Below are 25648 nucleotides of genomic sequence, written 5' to 3'. Positions count from 1 at the left end.
TATGTTTTATTTTTATTATTTTATTACTTCCCTTCTTCGTGACTTTACCGAAAGAACCAAGAAGATGAGTCTGTTAATGCTTTCGGGGAGGGTTGGGGGGGAATCTTTGTCTTTGTTTGCAAACGCACTGGCGCGCGTGTGTGCGCGTGTGTGTGCGCGTGTGTGCGCGCGTGTGTGCGCGCGCGTGTATGCGCGCGTGTGTGCGCGTGTGCGTGCGAGCGCGTGTTTATCCACGCGTGGCCTCACGTCGATGAGCAGGCGCACCACCTCTGTCTTGCCGTAGAGCGACGCCTCGTGCAGCGCCGTGCCCGACCGCGTCTGCCGGTTGATGTCGATGCCGGCGTTGAGCAGCAGCCTGGACGAGGGGGAGACGGCGCACGTTCCGAGTCGCGCTCGCAAAACCGCGGCCACGGCGAGCCTCCCGCAGCCGGGCAGCACGAGTCAGAGCGCGCGCGATCACAGTTCCGCAGCACCTGCGATTCGCGCGGTTGGCTACGTGCGGTGCGAAATAAGTTCAACGTCATATACACACACGTACATAGCGTCAACGCCGTGAAACCGACGCCTTCGCTTCCTCCCATTGACGACCTCTGCTACAATCTCATCACAGCCATCTGGGGTTTACGATGAGTTGCAAACCTCTGCGTGCCACTCCGGTACCTGGTTTGGTAAACTTCTGTCCTCCACCCCGCACACTTGTCCCGCCCATCGCAGCCTGCTGTTACTCAGTAAAATTCAATAAATATCCCGTATGTGGTCGTGACTTAGTGACTGATGTACACTGCAATTGCTGTCCAGAAGATCTAGAAACATGAGAGTTAGCACAAATACGACTATTTAATTTTAGCCACCGGAAATTTTGGCCAAGAGGTTAATTTGTTTTACTCATAGGGCATGGTCAGCCAAACAACATAAATCCCTTTAAATCGAAACACGTACAAACATACGATCGCCATCGACATCGAACCGGATATTTCACCTCTCGCAGGGCGTGATGCTAAAGCCGGTAAAAATGGAAATAGACTGTAAAAGCAATGATAATGAAAATTACGATTAAAAAAAACATAATAACGGAGCAGATTAAAAATAAAATATCCGTGACATCTCATGTTTGTTATGCAGTGTACATCAGCAGCTACACACAGAGTATTAAAAGATGATTGCTTAACCACCATGTATTCCTGCTGCTTCACGTGACTGGGTAGATAATGATGCATTAAATGTTAAACAACACGTTCATAAAACACAAGGGCTTGATAACCGCGATGTACACAGAGTGTCGTATGCTCCGTCTTGCCATTGAGAAAAAAAAAGACTAAAACCAACGTTCAAGAAGCCGCCTAAATTCCATCACACATTTTACTTTTGGGGCTCATTCCTCCAACCCAATGGGATTCCGTACACGCTGAAATAATGCACAGAGCCTGCACCATCACAATATGAGCAGTAACACCCTGGCACGGTGGTGCAACATTTATCACAATACCTAACTCAGCACTCGAACCCCAAGCACTAGATCTGTGGCTCAATACAAATCTGACGATGAACGGGCCCTGTAGCCCCACACTACAGATCAAACACTCTCACCCAACAGGGTGGTGCAGTGGTAAGCACTCTTTCCTTAAAGTGACAAGGGTCTGGGTTCGGTTCTGGATAAACGAGCCTCGAGACTCAGCGAGGCTTTCCTAGGTGAAGAGCGTACATTTATTTAAACTAAATAAACATAACCTCACACTACAGCCTAATACTGCATACCCAGGCAGCAAGCACACTACAGCACCCTGTCCATTACTATAGAGCAGCACCAAGCACTGGGACGTGACAGAGAGTGCTCGAGTTTCACCACAACGTCCAGCACTGCAGTCAGCACCGATCCCAGAATGTTAGCTCAGCACGATACCTCAACACCGAACACATTACTAACTCGGAACCATGATAAATCAATTCGTTCAGTGACAGAATTTCTTCAGCCCACGCACGATACATGCACTCAATCGCCTGTGTATAAATGAACGATTTTCAATGTGTACAACGTCCATGGGGTCACGTTACGCCCTGCAGCCCACTAGAGATATTGCCATTCCCTGCAGTGTTAAAAACAAAATACAAAACAGATTCTCGAATCCATGCTCGACTTGGAATCGTGACATTTCAGCACTGCAACCCGGTAACCCAACGCGGCAGCCCCATCCATCGCTATATCCCGCATTCCATTCATAGAACATCACCCTTCTACGAGCCCGACAAACCATCAAATCCCTACCCAAACGAACAGCGATGGCGGGCGGTGGTCAGTGGGCGGTGGCCGCCTGCTCCGAGCGAACCGCGTGGCCACGGCAGCGCGCCCACAAGGCCTCCCTCCAGCCAATGCTCCCAAAACCGGAACGACCCAGGATCTCATTGCGGCACTTTTTTTTTAAGAGAGAGAGAGCAGCGAGGGACATCACGTGGGAACTTATCTCAACGCTCATCGGGTACTTCATGCCAAGCACTCTCTTTCCCCATCCTCGATGCCACTCTCCACCTCCTGCAGGCAGAGCCACCAGCCACTTCGGTTGCATCAACTGCAAAGTCCTCATTGCCAGGCTGCACGGCCACCAGCTCCAGCCCTCAATGTCCCACTTGAAATGCAATCCGTTGCAGACAGTGTTCGAGCTGCACATTAGCCACTGCATTTGTTTGCTGGCTGCTCGGCTTGTTGCATGGTTGGTTGGTTAGTTGGCCGATGGGTTGGTAAGTTGGGCTGTTTTTTTCGTCTTCTAATTTTCAACAAAACGATTCCAGACACCTGCAAAATGTGACCCTAAAAAACAAAGCGATTTTAACTGAAAATTCAACCTCGCAGTGCCACTCTTTTACGTCAGGCAAACCTAAAAAAAAATCTCAAATCGTCCCTCGTATTTTAAAAGTTGTTTGATTACTTGATTTGCGTTCACTTCGAAGTGAGCAGGCACGATTTGTGAAACAGGCCGAGTGGGGCCGACCCGAATTCCCACAGCAGTCTAAGCCCGCTTGTCTAAGCCCTACTTGCTCGCTCTCAGGATCGTACAGCCCAGTTCAGGGCTGCCACCTCTTGTCCGGGTTTGACATCGTGCAGTCTGGGAATTGGCATCCGTGTTTAGGGGGCAGGTAATGATTTGTGCCGAAACATGGCGCTGGTATTTGTGTTGAACTTTATCAGTCGCCCTGCACAATGTTGACGATAGACCTCGTGCTGAATGAGGAATATGCAGTGGACAAGGTGGTGACCCTACATGAGCCGCCATTGGAAATAGTTGTAAGGTCACGGGGTCAATGTTGCAAAACCTCGTCCCCATGTTACAAAATAACAACTTTAATCTTGGGATAATATACGTTAACCAAGGCATACCTTAAACCGTGTGAGTAATAAACATATATGAATTGAAATCCAACTAAAAAACTTATTCAATAACTGCCTTAAATGTAAAAAAAATGCACGAGTGACAACGTTCTCTGAAGAAAGGCAAATGCCTGAAATGTCACCCATTGCATATGTTTCCTATTCACACAGTGCTATTTCTGCACGTATTGAGTACACATTTTCTTCTTAGGTTTTTTCGGTAAAGTCACGTAGAAAGTAAAATAAAATAAAAACAAAAATCACGACGTTTCGGAGGCAACACAAGTCTCCGTCATCAGGTGGGACCGTCACAGCCAGATTAGCTGTATCAAGACTGAGTACACATTGTTCGTAGGCGTGCACACTGCCAATGCAAGTATCAACCAAATATCCTGGTGACACAACTACACTCGCTTTCCTACAGCCAGAGGGAACGGAGGCGGATGGGCGGGGGGGGGGGCAAACAGGTGGGGTGGGTAGGAGGGAGGGGGATGGGTGGGTAGGACGGAGGGGGGTAGGAGGGGAGGGGTTGGTAGGTCGGAGGGGTGGGTAGGAGGGGAGGGGTGGGTCAGAGGGATTGGAAGGGGGTAGGACGAGAGGAGGGGGAGGGGTGGGTAGGAGGCGGGAAGGCGAGGAGGTTGGGTAGGAGGGGTAGGTGGGAGGGGGATAGGAGGGGTGGGTAGGAGAGGAGGGGGTGTGGGTAGGAGGAAGGGGAGGGGGGTAGGAGGGGAGGAAGGGGTGGTTAGGAGGGAGGGGTAGGAGGGGTAGGAGGGGTTGGAGGGGAGGGGTAGGAGGGGAGGGGTAGGAGGGGAGGGGGAATCTGTGGAGCCGCACGGCTGTGAAGTGTGGGATGAGAAAGAGGGAATCGGTGCGGGGCTGCGCCAAGCGTAGCCCTGCACGGCCGAGGCTGCTTGTGATGGAGGGGGGGGGGGCAACACGCACGGCATGGATTCACATGCATGAGGTTGGTTAAACGTTGTAAATAATTGAATTGTTCATATAACAAGCACGTGCCACCATTTACTTCCACGTATCAATAATTAAAAAAAGAAAATCCATCTCAGAAATTAAGCGAATTTTAATGTAAAGAAAAACCTATAATACATATCTACTGAGGGAAATTCGGTAACTACTTTGTTGGCAATGCAGAATAATGCTAGACCTGCAAATTGTTGGTTTTAATTACACGTCGTTTTTATTGATTGATTTATTTCATGGCTCCCAACCTTGTGGAAAATATAGTGGACTTTAATCTGGAAATGGCAAGTGACACTGTAAAATCATTGTTAATTAAAATGCAATTTCATTGTGCAAGTTTCATCATTGTTTGTGCTCTTGTAGTTTTGATGAATCATTTAATACTGGTAGGAACCTCCTGGTTCCACCAGCCCACAGGGGATTCTTGTGTCCGTCCATCGTGCAGGGAGGGGCTGGGTGGGGAGGGAGGGGCTGGGTGGGTGGGGAGGGGCTGGGTGGGGAGGGGAGGGTAGGGAGGGGCTGGGTGGGGAGGGTGGGGAGGGGCTGGGTGGGGAGGGTGGGGCTGGGTGGGGGGTGGGAGGGGTGGGGCTGGTCACCCCGTGGTGCCCTTATAAAACTTAACGTTTAACCTACTCACGCCGGCTTGTGCCCGCCCTCACAGTCGGGCATATTTGCGGAATACACCACGCCGACGTTGACCCTGGCCATTGGCCGAGCAACCCAACGTTCCTACCAGCTCCCTCCGTAGGAACGTGTTTATTTTCCATCTGTATGCTATGCCCGTGGCCAGCTACAAAATGGGACATTTTTGCCAGTATCAAAGTGTGAAAAAATAAGAATAGGTTTTACCATTTTTCGCCATCTCATTTGTATTATTTTCTCCATTGTTTCATATTCTTTCTACCAGTTTGTAATTGTGCTCCATAACCATAAAACGGTAACCTTCGCGTGTCATTCACATATCATTTGCAGCAACAAATATAAATAATTCTTCCAACACAAATTGATGCACGTGCATTGAAGTCGCAGTAATCGAATCAGTCGATCAATCCGTGCCTCATAAATGATGGCGATGTTAATGAATAGACACCCATCAAGGTAACGCATCGATGTGCACGGAAGCATTCTCGCATGTCACGTAAATGTGTGTGGGTGAACTCGCATGCGTGTCGGTGCACATGCCTGTGTTGACACGTCTTTACCCGTGAGCATACTGCTGCTGCTGCTGCTACTGCGTGTGTGCACGTGTAGGCGCGCATCCGTGTGTGGATCGGCGGTGCAGTGATGAGCGCACTGCGCTACAACAACAAAAACATACCAACTTAGCCCATGGACACCATCGGTGACGACTGACGAGCGATATCAGAACAGGGACTGGTCCTCGCCGAGGTCCCCTCGGTGTTAAACGCGTACGAGGCGTCGCAGTGTCTAAACGTCGGCTACTGGGTCGTGGCATTGACCACAACGCTGACCTCTCTGCATGCGCCGTGCAGGGCTTAAGAGGTGTTCACCAACAGCACTTGCCCCCAACATTATTTAAGACGACGCGGGGGTGGCGGTGAGGGTTGTCTGTGTGCGTGTGTGCGTCCAGCGGTTAGCGCGCTGCGCCACGAACCCGGCGACCCGAGTTCGATTCCTGCTCACGGCCAACAGCGGTCGACGATTGCCTTAAAAACCGGTGCTGGGCCTCCCCTAGGTCGACTCAGCTGCAAGTGAGTACCTGGGTGCGGTGCGTAAACATCGCCGCTGGGGAGACAAAGGCGGTCGGGCGTGATGCTGGCCACCCACCCCCCCTCGAGTACCGTTCCGGCCTTCGTAGGTGCTCGCTAACAGCACTTGCCCCAACAGTCCGCTAAGGCTACACGGGAGATTCTAGATTTGAAGCTTTCGTGACTGCAATGATTCATATTCTTAGGTTTTTTCGGTAAAGTCACGTAGGTAAAACATTAAAATTAATGAAAGTAAAATAAAAAAATTCTTTGTCTTTGCGTGCCTCTACCACCACGGGGTCATTCATCTGCGCAGTCAAGCGCCGTGCTGCCGACCCACCGCTGACTGGCAGCAGCGGCGGGCACATTTCCCAGACACAGGCGCTTATCAGCTGCATTAGTCATGCAGCTGCTCATGCAGCCCGCACGCCACTCACCCAGCATTCGACACACACACACGTGGACGGCTGTACGCAGCCGCCAAATAGCCACAGATCGTCCCACCGCTAGTAGCCTCTAAGAGGCAACATGCGGGGTGAGAGCGCTGTTCAGCGAGTACATTCTGAAGGCTTTTGTATCCCCCAGTGCTGATGTTTACACACCGCACCGGGTACGTTTATGAGGGCTGAGTCGACCTAGGGGAGGCCCAGTGCAAGATAATCGTCAGTGGTGTTGATGGGCCGTGAGCGGGAATCAAACTCAGGTCGCTGGGTTCGTAGCCCGGCGCGTTCACCGTTACACTACCGAGCCCCACTACTACAACTACGCAAGAGCGAGCACACACACACACGTGCACACACACACACGTGTACACACATGCACACAACAACCGCCATTCACCACTAAGTGACGGTGACGTGATCACGACGCCTGTGCCAGGCTATGTGCACCTTGATTCCACGTGAAGTGTCGAACGCCCGCTGGCAGGAGGTCACGGGGCAGATCCAGATGCCACAGGTCGACTGACCGAGATGACCGAGATGCCTGGCTGATGCACCAAGTGTGCCCCCTACTGTACCAACTTGCTGTGCTTTAGCCACCCGGCGCTCCGCTCGTTGTTGTGAGCGTCGCTCCTCCGCCCTCCGTTGTTGTTGGAGGGCGACTGCCTCCAACTGCCCAGTAGCGTCCTTCACGAGCCTCCTCCACAGAGGCCGATCTTGACACCGCTGGTACCAGTCATCGGCAAGTCCACTCAGCTCCACATCCTCCTGTACCACATTATTCCGTCTTCTCTAACCCGTGCCGCGTCCGTTTAGCCCCCTCGATCCGGCCGAACAAAAGCTGTTTAGGCATGCGGTGGCTGGGCATACGGACTACATGACCCAGCCAACTTAGCCTTGCCTGCCGGATGAGCTCAGCGATGGGACTTTGTCCACATCCAGCCTGGTTAAACCCAGGATGGATCGTAGGCAGGCCAGCCTAAATGTGGGCATCGATCAGCCTCCCATTGTATCTGTACCAGATGGACATTCCTCAGGTACAGTTATTGAAGGCTTCACAAACTGCGTGATCAAAATAGATGTTAAATAATGTGGGAGCCAGAGGACATCCCTGTCGCACTCCAAGGTGTACAGGGAATGTCTCTGACTCCCGGCCATGTAGTTTTACCTGGGCCCGCTCACCATCATGAAGGCCCTTAATGATCATGAGCAGAGGGTCAGGGACTCTGAAAGCACAAAGAACAACCCAGAGCCCAGGCCTACTGATGGTATCATAGGCCTTGACCAGGTCAATAAAGCAGAGATGTAGGTCTAGTTGGAATTCACTACACCTCTACTATAGCAGACGGACAGAAAATATGGCATTGGGGCTCCGCAAGCCTCTCTTCAGCGTGCCTAGCAAAGCGATTTTGAATATTTCTTGCCAGGACCTTTCCCGGCACACTGAGGAGTGAGATGCCCCTGTAGTTGTTACAGTCTGTGCGGTCCCCCTTCTTAAAGAGGGAGACCACCAAGGCATCCATCCAATCCTGCGGAACCCGTCCAGTGGTCCAGACTGTTGTTATGATGTCATGTAAGGCAGTTTGTGTACAAACGCCACCCTCCCTCAGCATTTCGCTTGGGAGATCATCTCTGCCCGGTGCCTTTCCTGGTCTCAGACTCTGGATCGCCTTCAGTACTTCCTCAACAGATGGCACCTCAGCCAGCCACTTACAGGGGGTGACTTCTTCTTCCAATATTTGAGGCACCACAGCCTCAGCAGGATCATCCCCCACTTTGTCCCACGTTGTTTTCCTGGGTGAGGGATTTCCCCTCCTCCAGGACCTCACAAAAATGCTCAACAAATCTGCAAACCTGTTCCTGAGGGTCAGAGATTGGATCACCGTTCTTTCCCCTAATGATGGTAATAGGTGTGGTGATGAAGGTTACTTTTTTGATGGACTTAAAGAGCAATTTGTGATTGCGGGCCACTGAGGCAGAATCCATCTCCTCAGTAACCTGCGACCACCACCCATGTTTGCAGTGCCTCACGGCTCTCCGAACCTCCGAGCGAAGGCTGCAGTAAGCCTCCTCATTCTCCGATGTGGGATGCTGTAGCCGATGAGAGTGGGCCTGTCGCTTTTTCTCAGCCAATTTGAACACCTCCTCTGTCAGCCAGGGTCTCTGGGGAGGTCTGACCATGTACCCAAAACAGCCATTGCAGCTGCATGAGCCACAGTCCTAAACCTCGCCCATTTCCCCTCGACATCAGGAGGAGTGGGGGACAATGCCAACCCCGGCCGCAAGCGATGATGAAATTCTCGCTTGCAACTTTCATCAGCTAGCTGAGACCATGCCACTAAGGGTTTGAATGGGGTCCTGGGTGTACACCCACCACCAGAGTGGAAGAATGGAATGCGCATCTCACAGATGATAAGTCGATGGTCAGTGGGCAGATCAGCTCCACGGTAGGTCCTGGTGTCAAGGACATGGGCCCGCATCCGCTGTTCCATCACTATGTAAGTCCAGCAGATGTTCTTGCTTGGACCCGGCATGCATCCATCATGTGGTGTGGATGCGCCAATGCCAGAACAGCGTGTTGGTAATTACAAGCCCATGGGCTGCACAAAAATCTAGTAGCCTCCTGCCATTTTTATTGAGCTGATCTGGCCCATGCCTTCCAATTACTCCAGACCAGGTGCCAGCATCATGACCAACTCGGCAATTGAAGTCACCCAACAAGATTACTCTATCCCGAGGGGCCACTTTAGCTAGCACCTGTGACAGGTCATAGAAGGCATCTGACTCATCGGCCTTGCCTACATCCCTCCACGGATGTTCGTCTTCAGTGGGGGCATGAGTAACCACGACCACCACCGACCACCTCTGATTGATGGGAAGGCGAGCCCAAAGTAGCCTGGGGCTTACAGCTTCCCACACCTTACCGCCACACTCCCACGCCGCCGTCATTTTTTTGTTCAGAAGAAGAGCCACTCCCTGATGTTTGGCAGTCTGCTGCCCCGAGTAGAGGACTGTCCACCCCTCATGGTGGCAGGAGCCAGAGCCGGTCCACTGGACCTCCTGAATACCACAGAGATCCAGGTGGTACCGGTCCAGCTCCCGACAGAGGAGTGGCAGCCTGTCCTCCGCAGTGAGCGTTCGAACATTCCACGTGGCCACACGTAGTGGTTTTTTGTTGTTTCTGGAGGAGCCCCGAGGGTAAGGATTCATTCTCCTGGCTCTGCCAAATGGGGTTTGGCAAGGAGACGTCATAGACGCCTGTCCCCCCGGGGCTTCCGGCACAAGCTTACTTATTAAATTTTGTGGTCGTGGTTTAGTGGTAATTAATTGAAGGTGGAGGGGTTACCAGCCCCTCGCACCCGTCCTGGACACGTGCATACACACACGTGCCGATGCAGCTCTTTAATACGGTATTTCCTTTGGGCAGACAGCCCATGCACAGCCAGTGGCCATTAGCCATTCATTCCAGATGCACTCGGTGGGGTAAACGTCTACTCAATAGCAGGATAACGATGATTATTATTGTTCTTTGTTACCCATGAGCGGGATGAATACTCCAGTGAGTCGATCACATCTGCAGTTCGTTCTCAAAAAATCACAAGAGTGGATGGACCTACGTCCCACAGAGAACGGATTTATTTTGGAGGGACTCCTAAAATTGGGGTGGGAGAGTGGGACATGGGGGGGTGAAACATCGGAGAAGGAATATGATGAAGCTGTCACTTCCGAAGCGCCACACACTGAACGGTGGATGGTTTAGCCATGTTTGTTTGCTGTAGTACAGAGTTAGCCTGATAACTTTAATCTAAATTGTCTTATGGTTGTTATTGGTTGACTTGCATCCCACTGGGATTTTTGCAGACAGCGTTGAAATACGGGGTTTTTTCTGGAAGACTTTGCTGTTTTTTCCTGGATTTTTCTGTTGCGTGTAGTCACTTTAAGATGTTTCTTGTTCATGTTTATGTTTGTTACAGTTGCACCCGAGTCAAGAGCCACATGGCTCACAGGGTTGTACCTCATACATGAAACTGAACCAGGGCTACGACGACTTGCCCGACACAGCCACGCGCCTGTGGAGACCCAGTTTCGAACTCCACCATACAGTTACTCTCGCGATATCGCCTAAAGTTTCATCCTCCACCGTAGAGTACGTCAACCAAAGTGCGGACGCCGTCAATGCACGTACGTCCGCATGTCTACGTTTAATTGCGTTGCGTTGGCCTGCGTACCTTGATGTTATACATCACTGAAATCGACTTTCTTTGGAACTGACCGTTGTGTTTAATTTGTTGTCTTCCTCCACAACTCCGAAAAGCACGGTTGGCTACGTACGGTGCGAAAGAAGTTCAACATACGTACAAACGTACACTACGTGTATTTCTGCTGCAATGTGAATTGTTGAATGGTCAAGAATTGATATACGAGTTGTGAATTTCACAAATGTGGGTCTGCGTGGAAACATTATTACGTGGCTTTTTATTTTGTTAAGAAGAGGATTCTCGCTGCAAAATACTTCCGGGGAGAAAAAAAGTATCTTGAGGCTTGCCTGGAAATGAGATGAGTATTATTACTACTGCTACTACTATAGCACGAGACTGAGACACACACGCATTGAATAACAAGACTGTACCCTTGATTGGTGGTGGCTCTGCTCCTATCTCTACAAGCCAGCAAGCTGTAAGGCTTCTTTAAATAATTAATCCCTGCGTGCTTAAACGTTACAAATTATATTTAGTTGTACGGGGTTAGCATACAATATCCATCACAGATTGGATTATTATTGCGCTGTATTTAGCTTAGTGGTTTTATTTAATTAATCTACGTATTCATTTGATTTGCTGAAATCAAAAACTGATGATTCCGTAGTGTGATTATGTAACGTGTGATTAGCAAGCTATGACAAATGCAGATTTGCTAACAATGTTGTTATTATATAAAATAAATTAAATGTATGAAGCACAACGTATAGAGCTTTGGACAGTTATAATCTACAGTAGAAAATATAGCAGTTTGCATAACCAATGCTGTAAGTCGTAGCAATTCTAATAATATTGTATTGCCGTTACAATCAGTAAAAGGTAATATAGTAGTGCTGTGTAACCATTGACATCATCAATTGTAATTCTAATACAATAAAATTGCATTTAGGTTCAGTAGAAAGCTGTAACTCTGCCATTACTGTAACAGTTAATTGCCATCAGATTTATACTTATTGTTGTACGATTAGTGCAGTAATTGATTCATTAATTATCCCTCTGTTTGAAGGGGAAAGTACATAAGACATGTATTGACAAACATGCTGAGTGTTGGGACTCCCACACTGAGAGAAGGGAGCAGAGGTTCATCTCAGGAATGGTTTTTACGACGGAGACGTGAATTTTGGCAATGAGGAGACTGAGTCAGGCCAGAAATGCGGTGACGAGGCACAATTGGGGAGGCGCGTCGTAAGAAGAGAGGAAACCCCATATCGGAAGAAGGTGAGGCACATGGATGCACGTGGACGCACCAGGGTGGACATGACAAGAATAGGTGGATGGAGAGGACTGAGTGGGGAAAATTCCAGAAGATGGAAAATATGACCGTGAAGAATGCAAATAATTTCGGGAGGCCTACGCCTAGCAGCAGAAAAAACATTATTTCTGGTAATGGAATTTATATCTTTACAGATGGGGACCTGTTAGATGTGGAGGTGAGTTGCTGGAATTGTACGGCAAAGCCATCAGAAGTTAGCTGAAACAAAACTGAGAATATAATTTTTTTTCAAATCCCACGTTACAATGTGAGGTCTGAGCGGGGGATCTCAGAGGCGGCGGCCCCAACACCACACGGCAGCCGCATGAACGCCCCCGAGCCAGCCGGAGTTGTTTTCATTGCGGTCGTACTAAACGGAGCGATAATCAAAACAGCCAAGAGTGATCTTTGTCTCTCTTTGTGAGTCGTGCCATGCCCGTGCCACAGTCCCATCAACCACAGGTACCCTCGCGCAGTGGCGGCTCCTGCAAAATCTCTCAGGGGGGGGCAAATGTCTGGATGATTGATACGGATAAGGTCCACCCATGCAAAGGATAAATTAACAGCTTAAGCATGGAAAGGCAACTTCACTTATTTAATATTAATGAAAAATAAAGTGACTCTTACAATACATCTTGTTTGTTTCTATACTCACTATTAATACAATCCACTCATGTTTCTTTTATTAAAGATTCCACTAGGTGGCGACAAATAATTTTGTTGGATGAAACGTGCTTACGTATGATGACGTAAGCACGTTAGTGCGAGCCCTCCTGGAAGCCATATAGAATGCATTGCAGCGCCCCCCGTTCGAAAAAAAACATCTTTGAATGTAAGTCTATGGGACCACTCGGGGCGATTCTCAGCCGGAGGGAAATCGCCCAAAAAGAGGCGGTACTCCACAGAACGTAGCATGACGCTGATTGGACTATATCCAGAGGCACAGTGACGGCTAGCGTGACTCTGTGGTTGAATGACATTGGTGGTGCGTCGCCCAATCGCCCTAATGAAGAAACCGCCCCTGCCCTCGCGGCTTCGACACGCATCGCCGGAAGAAATTGCGATATTCACCTGGCCCGTTCTTCCACGGGGCCCACTCAGTTTGCACAGTAGTACCTAGTGGAGTGTGGTGAGTGTCAACGGTGGGAAGACAAAGGTGGGCCAGGCGTGTGTGGTCCCATCCCAGGGGTTCGGCGACGTGGCCGCTTCCTCCACCACAGAGGTGGGCTCAGAACAGCAGCCACCGCCGCCAGCCACAGAGAGAACTCAGCGGCCCCGGGGTTATGTACACACAGCGCGATGGCGCAGGGGAGGCAACATGTGCTGGGAGTTGGACACAGGGGATTTATTTTGAGCCGGGGTTATTTGGTCTGTGGGTTATTTCGCCGTAGAGCGTTTCCATGAGGGGCGGCTGAAGGAGTGCTGCCCGCTTCGGTTCAAGAACCCCAAGGCTCATCGCTCGCTCATTCCATGGCCCTCCCGTTGACTCGCTCGCTCGTTCACTCACCGACACAATCACTCACTCGGCCACTCGACCATTGCTCGGCTACTCACTCTCTAACTTGCATGCTCAGTCGCTAACTCGTGCATTTACCTGCCGGGTCAATTATGTTTGTACCAACTCGATTACGAGCATACCCAGTCTAGTACTTAGCTCACTGGCTCACACTGTAAGGATCCATACTCTTTGTTTTTTTCGGTAAAGTCACGTAGCAAAAACAAAAATGAAAACAACGAAATTAAATCACGACGTTTCTGGCGCAACACAAGCGTCCGTCTTCAGGTGGGGACAACGTAGCGAAAGCACAACCGCTTAAGTGTGTCTAAGAGATGGCTGTGACGAGGAATTATATAGTGGCTCACACTGACCGACTCACTCATTGACTCACTCGCTTGCTAACTAATCCACTCACCTGCATACTCACTCATCTACTCAATTATTTGCTGGTATACTCACCTACGTATTAATGTACTCACTTAAGAAAGTGCCCACTCACCTACTAACTCGCACATGTTTGCACTTGCTTGCTCACTCGTTTACCTACTCACCTGTCCACGCACTCACCCACTCACTCAGCCACTTAATAAGGCAGTAATCTACTAACTCACCAACTAGCAAGCTCACGGCAGTCATTCACTCTCATACTCACCAAGTAATTTCCCCACTCACTCTCTCGGCAATCCTTTGTGTCTCTATCTTTCTTTGTCCCCACAGCTGCCCCAGCTTCTCTCAATCTCAAATTGAATTTACCGAGGGCAGAATTACAGTCCTCTGCACTCTGTTGTTATTCTTCGGAATCATCCACTTCAACGGAAATGCCTCAGGCCCAGAGAGCCAAACTAAGGCACTTTAACGAGATTTATGTTAAAGCACACATTGCAGTGAAACAGGACTCACGCGTATGGTACGAAAGGCAACGCAGCTCTCCAGCAAAGGCTCCCAAGCAATAATTAACACCAGTGGGAGCGTTAAGTTACGTACACATTGACAGCTAAGAGTTCGTGTAAACGTTCTCAAAATCCAGCCGTTGGCCCTTCCGCCCCACCTTACTTAAACGGAGACATCTCTCAGCACACTAAGACGGTAACGGTGCATCGTATTCATCAATAAACATCGATACATTCGCTTAGGGTAACGTGGGGAAAATCCACACGTGCCACGAACGAGGTTTTTTTTGTTAAATAATCGGGGTCACGTGGTGACCCTTGCAAGCCACTAGAGGGCGCGATACTCACCGGGAATAAATTATCCTCAGCGTCATGGAGGATTAATGTCCGCGGATCCAATGATCCGCGCGGGTTATCCGTGATTTAACTCTCATCCGCGAGGGGCAGTCAGTAAGTAAAAAAGAAAAGCAATCGCCCACAATGGGATTTAATTTGCTAAGAATGTTTCATCCGAGAAGAAGAAGAAGAAGAAAAACACATCGTTGGTTAATAACGAGTCTTTTCATTTTGCCGACGAGTGCGCCATGCACGCACACCCTGGCGGTATCGCTGCAATCTGTACAGCATCTACTGCCGCCTTGGATTGGTTGAAGGACCTTAACATTGAACTGGCATCTATACAACCTGTTGCTGACATTGCCATATGAAAGGATCAGTCTTTCAAGTCCTGTGGGGGAGGGGTGGGGGTTTCTTAATTCTATGGCCCAAGCAGCAGCGCGCAAACCGCCAGCCACGCGGGCAAGTGACCGCTTTTGCCCAAACATCCAAACAAAGGGCCACAGAACTTGAAGGAATTATTAGCGCTGGTTCTGGCTGCCTTGCCCGTGTTGTGATTTCTTGGCGTCTCCATGCGGGGAAAAAAAAACTGCGCACTACACAAATTCGACTGCACGTGTGGAGATGCGATTTGCGTGATTGACGCTATATATCTAAAATCACATGTATTTAAAGAAATCACATTGTCATTATTAATTATGTTCAAAACCCACCTGATATTTCCACAATTATTCCCTGCACGAATACACCAATCACTCATTTGCAACTCACTATTGTTCCATCATTTATCCTGATTAAGTGTCTGAGGAGGTTTTGCATATTTTAATTGGCCATTTCAATTGGTCACGCTTAAGGACTGCTAGGAGACCAATTTATCGTGTTATTTATTATGTTTAAGCCTCGCCAGATTTCTTAATGGCTTGCAAATGAAGGAGCGCAGATGAATAAGACTTGGGTATTTTTTTTCTCCCTTAAGTCATCTCCAGAGAATTTCCCAAAAGTATTTTAAATAGCGTTTCAGGACGCAAACAGCCGAAGCATAACACTCATGAACACTCCATAACAGCGCCGGTGTCTCTTATTTCAAAGGGATGATGGTTAAGTCATCATCTGCCCGGGATGTAGCAGCGCGTAGTAGTGCTCAACTCAAAATCAGAAGGTTGCGAGCTCGGCGTCGACTCAGGCCAACCCCGACCACCTGCGGTTGTTAAATTAAGTACCACTCTGTAGGAAGCAGAAGACCGAATCCTGCTAAGCAAGTGTGGAATTTCCACTGCCGATAACGGGCCATGAATGTACTTGAGTGCCTGCTCAGGCTTCGTTGATCAGGTTCAAGATGAAGATGTCATCACGCACAAAGCTGTTGATGCCACCACACCTCGCCAACGCCTTCTGCTAGATCCTACAGATCCTACAGCGGATACCTTAACTTCTAAGATCTGCCCGAACAGTGTCCCACCATCTGGTCTTGGGTCTTCATCTTGATCTCTGGATTGGAGGAGACCATCCAATGCTTTTCTCGGTATCCGGGCATCCTCCATTTTGTACATATGTCCTACCCAACGCAACCTTCTTTGCCTTATCAGTACTGCTTTGAAATCGGGTCCATCTGTTTAAAACATCCTGTATTTACAATTCTTACCGGCCATGTTACAATATGGATTTTTGCCCTGCCTATCCTATCAAGTACACAAAACTCCTAGCATCCGTCTCAGACACCTGTGTTCAAGTGTCAAACAATTGGAACAGGGAGACACTTTGGGCTCAATTCATGTGCCAGCAAAGGCTCCTTTGTGTTCGAAATGTTAAAAAAAAGTGCTCGTGTCTCCATCGGCAAAAATCTGCAGAATCAGCGAGGCAATGATTTTTAGGCATTTTACTTTGCTCTGATTCAGAGCCCTTTGCGTTTTATTTTACTCTACTTACGCGAATTATCTCTGCTGCGGCTAGTAAGGACTTTTAGAGGCCCTGCGAAGCAACCGAGTTTAAATAAAATAAGGGAGGAAAGTCCACGCATACTCATGTTTGTTACGGTACGTTTTCCAACACGTGTTATTCTTCAAAAGCGTTTAATTAGCGGTACAAATACCAACATATGCCTGTCAGGACCACACCCGTTCCCATATTTCCAAACAGTTCTTTGAGCTATGGTTTGTTTCGAATTTTAGGGTAAATCCCTGATAGTAACAAAGTATCATACGATTTAGTCCGAACCATTTTGGATTATATTTACGAGAGTAATCATTCTCCCTTCCCTCATTTCCCCCATTACATACGGACGGAACTAATGCATACACGATTTTTAACCTTATTTGGAAATGGTGTTAAAAAATCAACGCATGAACGCAAGATCTCGATGTCATATGGCCCCCTTATGTCAATCCACTACTGGGTGAGTACCTCCCCATACCAGTACAGGTCGTGAAGGTTATTTGACCATACTTCACCACGCTAATCAGCGTGGGTTTGTGAAGCTGAAAGGGAACGCACGTGTGGAAACGTACAAGTACGGTACAACAATGGATTTTGCCGCAGTGTCCTCTACAGGCCTTCACATAGCCGCCTTATGAAATCAGGTACAAAAAAACAACAAGTGTAAATTGCTGTGAACCTCTGTTGGCCACCCTGCATGTATGTTGAACTTCTTTTGCACCGCATGTAGCCAACCGTGCTAATCAGAGGTGCGGGGAGGGGGAAGGACGACTGAACACAAAGCGCAGCTCTGAAGAAATGAGTTTCCAATCTCGATTTAAAAGTACACAGCTCCAGTGGCTTCCTACTATCTGAAGGAAGAGAGCGTTCCAGACAGCCGCAAGAAGCACGTCTCAAAGCGCGCGATGTTCACCGTTGAGCCCACAATTTAAAGGTCTGGGCCTGTGATCGCACCCACCCCACCTGATGATGTCCTTGTGTCCGTTCTTGGCGGCCAGATGAAGGGGAGTCGTGCTGTTGGGCTCCGTGATGTCGGACGATTTCCCCTCCAGCAGGGCGCTGCACATGTTGCTGCTCAGCAGCAGCTGGGCCACCTTCACACACAGGCGCAGGGGGGTGCACAGAGCAGAGAGGATGAGCAACACGATCACCCCCCCCCCCCCCCCTTTAGTCCACTGGCACGCGATGGTTTGCTCCACGGGAAAGCACTCAGCGATGCGCTTTCCCGAAGAAGCTTCCAGAATTGAGAGCGAAACGTTGGGCTTCGTGCCGAGCCAACACGCGGTGACAACCAAAGAAACACAACGGAGGAGAGCTGTTTGGACACTTTTATTTAACTTGAGGTGTTGTCCATTTTATCGTCTTTCACATGTTTGACGCTTATTTCCTTCGGTCTTACGAAGCCAAGCGAGCTGAAGTTTTTCACACAGACTCGTCTCGCGTGACAATTCAAGATTTTATTAAAACGACCTGTCCAGATCCCGCCGATCATGTGCCTATTCACGTTTTTCACTTAACTTGAATAGTTATTAATACTCGTTTATTTTACCCCCCCCCCCCCTCGGTTTTTTTGCAATCACGAATGGTCGCGCCCATTCACGAGGGTAAACGTCTCGTCCAATCAGAATGGCTGTTGGGGAGCCTCTGACCAATGAGAGGCGTGCAAATTTCGCCACTCGTCATGCCGCCGGAGCGGCCACTGCTGTTTCGCTGTCCTCAGCTGCGAGACCTACAATTGCCATAATAATTCCTACTTTTCGATTGTTCAAATAATTACGTAGTTATAATCGTAATAGATTTAATATTGTCGTTTGCGTTAACACGCCCGTTCCGATGCACTGAGCGCAACCTTGGTGACAACTGTGATCATGATTTAGAATTAATTGCTGTATTTTCATTGCAAAAATGCTCGAATTAATATTGTTAATATACAAGCTTTTAATTAAAATAATTCATCTGTGCAAATTTAATACGGTGTTGCGATATGCACTATTGTGCATATGCGCGCATTGTTATAGCATTGCAGTCATTGTAGGGTCCAGAGTTGAGAAAGCAAGCCATCATTGCCATCTCTACAGGGTCATAAAAGTGGTACGAAGTCGTCAGTGGTTCTTAAAAATGGTCCCTGTCATGGAAATGTGGAATTTCCCCTGGTAGAGAGGCGCGCCGCACAATGCCCATAGAAGCATAGAGGCCTTTTGTCAATCCACTGCTGGATGAGGGCCTCCCCACACAGGGCTGCTTGTGGAGGCCGTTTGACCATACTTCACCTCGTCAGTGCGGATTGGTAAAGGGGGGCAGCATAGACGTACAGTACAACTCGAAATAAACAGAATGTCGCCCGGAAGCCCTATGACAACACCTGCGTGTGCATGGTGGACACCCATCCAGACACTGTCCAAGCTCAGATCTGCTTGGCTTTCGAGGTCCGACCAGATCGGGTGCATTCCAAGCCCGGGTGATTTGTTCATTGGCGAAGAGGGTTATAGTGATGCTGTTCTTAACAGTTAACATCTCACGATGGCGAGATGTTATCTACTTCGCCTGGTATACAGGAGGTCGTGGATTCGATGCTGACCCTCACGCCTGTATTTATGGAATTTGCATGTTCTCCCCGTGATCGTGTGGATTTTTCTCCAGTTTTTCCCTCCACGTTTACAAACATGCTTCGAGTATTTGGCTGCTATCAATTTCCACATGATAAGCCACTTCATTGGGCTATCATTGTGGCCAGGTCGCTTCTGAAAAAGAGTTATATAGTTCCAGTGGGCCTTACCTGTTAAAATGAAATAGCAGTTATAATATTTATACGGTACAAAAATTTGCTTAAAAAACAAGTTTTTCAATGCACACACTTATATTTGCACATTAAAGTAGAAAGTAAATTATTTTGACCCCAGAGTTCAAGTGATCTGAGAGCCCCACGGTGTATAAAGTGTGATTTCCATCTACAAGTCAGGCAATCTCTCTGCCCTCTCTCTGCCAAGCGGCATTGCTTACGGTGTACGCCTAAGGTGTATTTGTTGTGGTACGAGGCAGTGTTAATAGCAAACGTGTCCATTAAGACGGCCATGGGAATGTGGAATTTCTACCAATCGCCTAAAGTCGCCAACAAAGTAGAGTGCCACCCTTCACTAATCTCAGAATCAGAATCTTTATTTAGACTGCAGGAGGAGGAATCCGATGAGCTATGAAGCTCTTTTCCACAGATGTCCAGTATGGGTAGGTCGACGGGCTATTTTATTTTAAGTGAATAAAACTCAGTTGTATATAGTGCCATTCACACAAAGCCTCAGTGCTTTGCAACACAATCCCAGTAAAAACCCTTAACATTCAAACTAAGAGGAAAACCACCCCACGCAGAAAGATCCGCAGGAGAAAATAAACGTGTTTTGAGACGAGCCCTAAAAACCTCGACAGACGGAGCATCCCGAACGGACCGGGACAAGACGTTGTTTCCTCGTGAACTAAATAAACTGCGTAAAAACCCCATAGAATATTGGATTAACAGTCTATATCAAGGAATGCTTTGCATTCACACTGTTCACACTGCAATGCTGCATTATTCCATACTTGAATATGCATCGCGGCCAGAAAATACTGCTGCCGCGATGGCTTTCGCACATTTATAAACAGTTGCATGCTCACGGCGTTTTCTTTTACGTCTTAAATAAGTCTCGGAATCCGAGGCGGATCTTTCACGCTGGCTCGAGTTACGATTGCGGTAGCATGAAAAAGAATACATGAGTTAAAAAAAAAATCTCCCGGGACGCTAGACACATTTCTCTGCATCGTCATACAAAATATTTATAATGCGCGTGTACAGTGATCATGTCAATCCACTGCTGGATGAGAGCCTCCCCGCATCGCGAGTTTTGTGGAAGTGATTTGACCGCACTTCACGCTTGCCAGTGCGGGCTGTCGGTGTAAGCGAGCAGCATAGACATTGGGGAATACAGTGATCCCTCGTTTATCGCGGTTAATGGGGACCGGAACCCCTCGCGATAGGTGAAAATCCGCGAAGTAGGATTGGCCCCCTAGGAATTTCCGTATATGTGTGTGTGGGTACCAGAATGTTTAAAATATGTATATTTATACTTTATATATATATATATGTTTTACTTAAATCTATTTAATTATAAAACCTTAATATTATACATTCACTCTCTCTCTCTCATACGAAACGTATTATGGTGTTCTACACTCACCAATGACAGTAGTATCTTGAGACTTGACTCCAGTAATGACGACGACGACGATGACAATGACGATGACAATGACGACGATGACAGACCTGTGCAGTTCGATGAATGTGATGATGAATGATGATGATGATGGTGTTACTGCACAGGTATAATGAGGCCTTTAAATCAGTTCGAAAAATCCGCGATGCACTGAGGCCGCGAAACTTGAACCGCGAAGTGGCGAGGGATTACTGTAGTATGGTACAATAACGGATTTTTGTTGCACCATCCCCTGCGAACAACATAGTCTCACAGCACCCTACAAAGCCTGTTTTATGGATGGTATTGACCTGTCCAGACACTATGCAGGCCCATACCGGTTTACTTTCCGAGATTTGACATGTTGAAGTAAATCAGATTTTGAAGTTGAAATGGATCATGGGCAAAGGCTGCATATAAAAGTACAGCATAGATCAAAAGACAAAGATCCTCAATTTACCTGAATAGAATGCCGGGGCAAGTGGTGTTAGTGAGCACCTACAAGGCTAGAATGGCAGACGAGAGGGTGGTGTGGATTGGGCAGGGGTCAGTAAACAAAACAAGATTGTTTTTTCGAATTCAGTAATAAACAACCTCTATCTTCTTGGTTTTTATTTGATTATGTTTTATTTTTATTATTTATTATTTCCATTCTACGTGACGTTACCGAAAGAACCAAGAAGATGAATCCCTGCAGTCACAAAAGCTTTAAATCGAAACAACCTCTATTTCAAAAGCATGTCAATACATCGCAATGTGAAAACGAGACGGTGCTCCTTAGTAAATAACAGCCACGAAGTAGCTCTTAAAGAACCGAACGCGGCTTCAGAGCTGCAGGTTGCCGGCCCCAGGGATCGGACCAAACACGCCTGGCCACCTTTGTCTTTCCATTAGTGACACTGACCACACTGCACTCGGTTCTAATTGGTCAACTGAGTGGGCCTAGTGGAAGAACAGGCCAGGTTAAGATTGCAATGTCTGCCGGCGATATGTGTCTCAAAGCCAGGAATCTAACTGTGGCTGATGGGACTGTGGCACAGATTTGGCACGGCTCGTGTAGCCATTCCGACCGTAAGAGCGAGCGCTGTTCCATGAGCAATCGTCACGGCCGGCGTGGGGCGTGGCAAGGGCACAGAGGGCAGTGACTTAGACAGCGGAATGCCATGCCTGGCCACCTTTGTCTCCCCCAGCTTACATGCCACACTTAAGGCTGACTCGACCTAGGGGCGGGAGGGCCCCCCGGGACCAGTTCAGACATCACGAGCTGCTAATGTTGTCCTTGGCCTGTGTCAGATAAATATTTGTACACCCAGGGTGAACTATTGGTTTTCCCCACGAGTGAACAATCGTTCCAGTTTGGGTTTAGGGTTAATGTGACTTTGATAAGGAGAGATATCCAAGAGGGGACTCGATATTCCCAGATATTTTAGAATTATTGCTTCCTAGGGGGTGCAAATAACCGGTGAGCTCAGAGCGTAGTGTGCTAACCGCTGCACCGCCGCTCGTCTTGCGCTCGCGTGAAGACAAAGATGAAGATCCCCATTTCACCCAGGCAGGCTGTTGGGGGAACGTGCTGTGACCAGCACTGCACCCGACCACCTTTGTTTCCCCAGTGCTGATGTTTACACACCGCACCAGGTACTCAGTTAAGGCCAAGTCGACCTAGGGGAGTCCAAGAACCAGTTCACATATTCATCACTGTTTTAAGGCCGTGAGCCGGCATCGGACTCGGGTTGCCAGGTTTGCAGCACAGCGCGCTGACCACTAGGCGACCGCTCCCCATACACGTGCACACACATGCCTAGACTTCTAAAAGAAAAAATCTCATCAGCAGGCAAACACAGGGAGATTGTGAAAATAAATACAAAGCAATTCCCCGCAGGAATATAAAAATAAAAAAGGCTGAAATCTTAATTCAGCAGTGCCATGCACAACCGGCCAGCCGTTTCACAGCTACTCACAGGTACGTAATTTATGGATGCATTCGCGCAGTTATACTGGGATATAAACACGCGCTGCGGAATGTTCCATTCCCACACGGGGGTGAAGAAGGATGTGCGCTGATGCTGCTGCTGACCTTGACGCGGCCGAACTCGCAGGCCATGTCGAGCGGGGTTTTGTTGGCGCTGTTGACGATGCACGCGTTGGACTGGTGCTGCAGCAGCATCTCTGACTGCAGAGACGACAGACGATAGGGGGCACAGAGGGCAGAGGGCACAGGAGGCAGAGACACAGAGGGCAGGGGGGAAGAGACAGAGGGCAGAGACACACAGGGCAGGGTGCACAGAGAGCACGGCCATAGAGACTGCGGCATGAGTGCAAAGTACAAACTGTGGAGTCGGCACGTGCAGCCGTGTCTGTGTGTACGTTTAAATATGTGTTTCATTTTTATATTACCTCGTTGAGAGCTATAAGAGCCAAGGGAGGGAATGGGCCGAAGAGGGCGTCTGCCGTGCAAATGGAGTATTTAATCAGCTCGTGGGCAGGTGCTGAGTGAATTGTTATATCATACGGACAGTGAGAGATGGCATTGGTTTGGGGGAGCCTTCATCCAGCAGTGGATTTATCAGGATGATGATGATGATGCTGATGAGAGACCATTTAAGCCAACATTTTTATTTTTAAAAGAATACTTGGGTTGTGAGAGTCATATAGAATACATATGGAAAAAAATCTAAAGTATTCAAGGTCGACGTTTCGCTGCTAAGAAGGCAAACCTTTTAGAAAATACCTCGTTATATTCAACGTTTTACATATTACGTAAAACTTTAATTGTCGATAAAAATGTGAATAACAACGTATGATGGGGCATGGTTCAAAAGCGCTTGCTTTGAAATTGTCCATGCAATGAGCCCAATTGCCCATTTAACTCCGACTGTGAGGTAATGGTTTTTAAATGTAAAAGATGCAATACTGCTCCAAGTACGAGGAACATTGAGAAATAAGCAATGTTTCCAAACCTATTATTTACTAAATAGCCAAGCAGACGATGCCTCCTTCATATATATGTCTCAACACACATGGGTTTTTTTGTTAAACACAACACATCGACTTCACGACCTTCCAGGAGTGCACAAATTCAACAGCATCGATTCTGTAGAAACCGGTCCACAGTATTGCTTCCATTGAATCAATGCTGCTGAAATTATGCACTCCTAGAAGGCCATGGGTTGTGTAAAGAATATGTATTTTCTCACGTGGAGAGACATTCTATGCTGGGTAGTAGGGCCTTCTCGAGTGTGGTGCCTAAGATATTGAACTCTCTTCCAAATTTACTCAATCAGCAAGACTCATTTTTTCATTTTAGATTTCCTTGAGTATGCCCCCTCATTTTGATATTTTTGTATATGTCTAGATTTTATATGTCGGACTACCTTCATTTAATTCATCTTGTAAAGTATTGCGATGCCCTCTTCAGTGGAGGTCGAGTTTTACTAAAAAAAAATTTTGAATGAATGAATGGAATTTGAATATTATCTGGTTATATAGTGTGTTGTATGTATTCCCCACAACGATGCTAATGATTTGACTTGAGTCTTATTCCCAAGTATGCTTCAGTCACTACGATACAAAAACAAATAAGAAATAACCATAATGTAAGCTATCGGACACCAATTTGCAGTTGTGTGGTGGTCATGGCGGTGGTAATTGAGGTGGTGGTGATAATGGCGATCATAGTAGGGGAATGACAGCTCCGTTACGTATCGCTTGAGAGTGGTTGTTATGGCAGTGGAAGTGATGGTCAAGGTGATAATGGCTGAGGGGGTGGTGGTGGCATTGATGATAGTGATAATTGCGGTGCCTGTGGTGGCAATTGGTGATGGTGGTAGCGATGCCAGCAGTAGCAGAGGCCGTGGAGGGCGTTAACAATTTTTAGCAAACAAATAATGAATTCATTAATTTAATTGTGACCCCAAATCGTGACCTGTAATCGTGACAATTAATAGTCTCGTGGAGAAGGCGAATTGCTGCGTTCCTAGCGGCTGATGCAATATTGACAGTGGTAATAGTGACGACGATGATGGCAGAGGTGATGATGGTTGAGGGAAGCAAAGTCACAGCTAAGGTGCAGCACTGCTCTTGCTCTCTCTCTCACCTATGAATCGTGGTGCTAGTGGTGGTGTTTTTTTGCAGAGAAAGTGATTGCTGGTGGCATCACTGCTGTCTCTCTAACCTTTCTCTTATCACTTGGCCATGGTGTACGTTGAGACGGTGGTAGGTAGTGGTGATTGTTGTGACAACTACAGCAGTGGTGGTGGCACAGCCATTTTCTCTCACCACTTAGTAGTGATGACGGTGTCGACAATGATAGTGATACGCGTTTTGGTAGAGGTGGTGGTGGCAGTGGTTCGTGGTGGCGGTGGTGGCAGCGTGAGTCGTGGTGGTGGTGGCAGCGTGAGTCGTGGTGGCGGCGGTGGCAGCGTGAGTCGTGGTGGCGGCGGTGGCAGCGTGAGTCGTGGTGGCGGCGGTGGCAGCGTGAGTCGGGGTGGTGGTGGTGGTGGTGGTGGCAGCGTGAGTCGGGGTGGTGGTGGTGGTGGTGGCAGTGTGAGTCGGGGTGGTGGTGGTAGTGGCAGCGTGAGTCGGGGTGGTGGTGGTGGTGGCAGCGTGAGTCGGGGTGGTGGTGGTGGTGGTGGCAGCGTGAGTCGGGGTGGTGGTGGTGGTGGCATCGTGAGTCGGGGTGGTGGTGGTGGTGGTGGTGGCAGCATGAGTCGGGGTGGTGGTGGTGGCAGTGTGAGTCGGGGTGGTGGTGGTAGTGGCAGCGTAAGTCGG

General features: G+C 48.4%; 1 protein-coding gene across 5 annotated transcripts in view; it reads right to left on the bottom strand.

Moving 5' to 3' along the window:
* The window catches only part of LOC144934737 (caskin-1-like), a 151011-nt gene that overhangs the window by 70895 nt on the left and 54468 nt on the right, over positions 1-25648 (bottom strand). For 4 of the 5 annotated variants that reach the window (XM_078860824.1, XM_078860832.1, XM_078860842.1 and 1 more), the window contains exons 5-7: positions 22956-23051; positions 17619-17749; positions 247-355 (exon numbers count right to left, since the gene is read on the bottom strand). In XM_078860824.1, the coding sequence (XP_078716950.1) occupies positions 247-355; positions 17619-17749; positions 22956-23051 (336 nt within the window). The remainder of the gene's footprint in view (positions 1-246; positions 356-17618; positions 17750-22955; positions 23052-25648) is intronic. The other variant, XM_078860851.1, reaches the window with a different exon arrangement.

The sequence above is a fragment of the Lampetra fluviatilis genome, chromosome 1 (genome assembly GCF_964198595.1).
Source record: "Lampetra fluviatilis chromosome 1, kcLamFluv1.1, whole genome shotgun sequence".
Classification (NCBI taxonomy): Eukaryota; Metazoa; Chordata; class Hyperoartia; order Petromyzontiformes; family Petromyzontidae; genus Lampetra; species Lampetra fluviatilis.
Note: the sequence above shows the minus strand (reverse complement) of the source record. Positions and strands in the feature narration are given on the sequence as shown.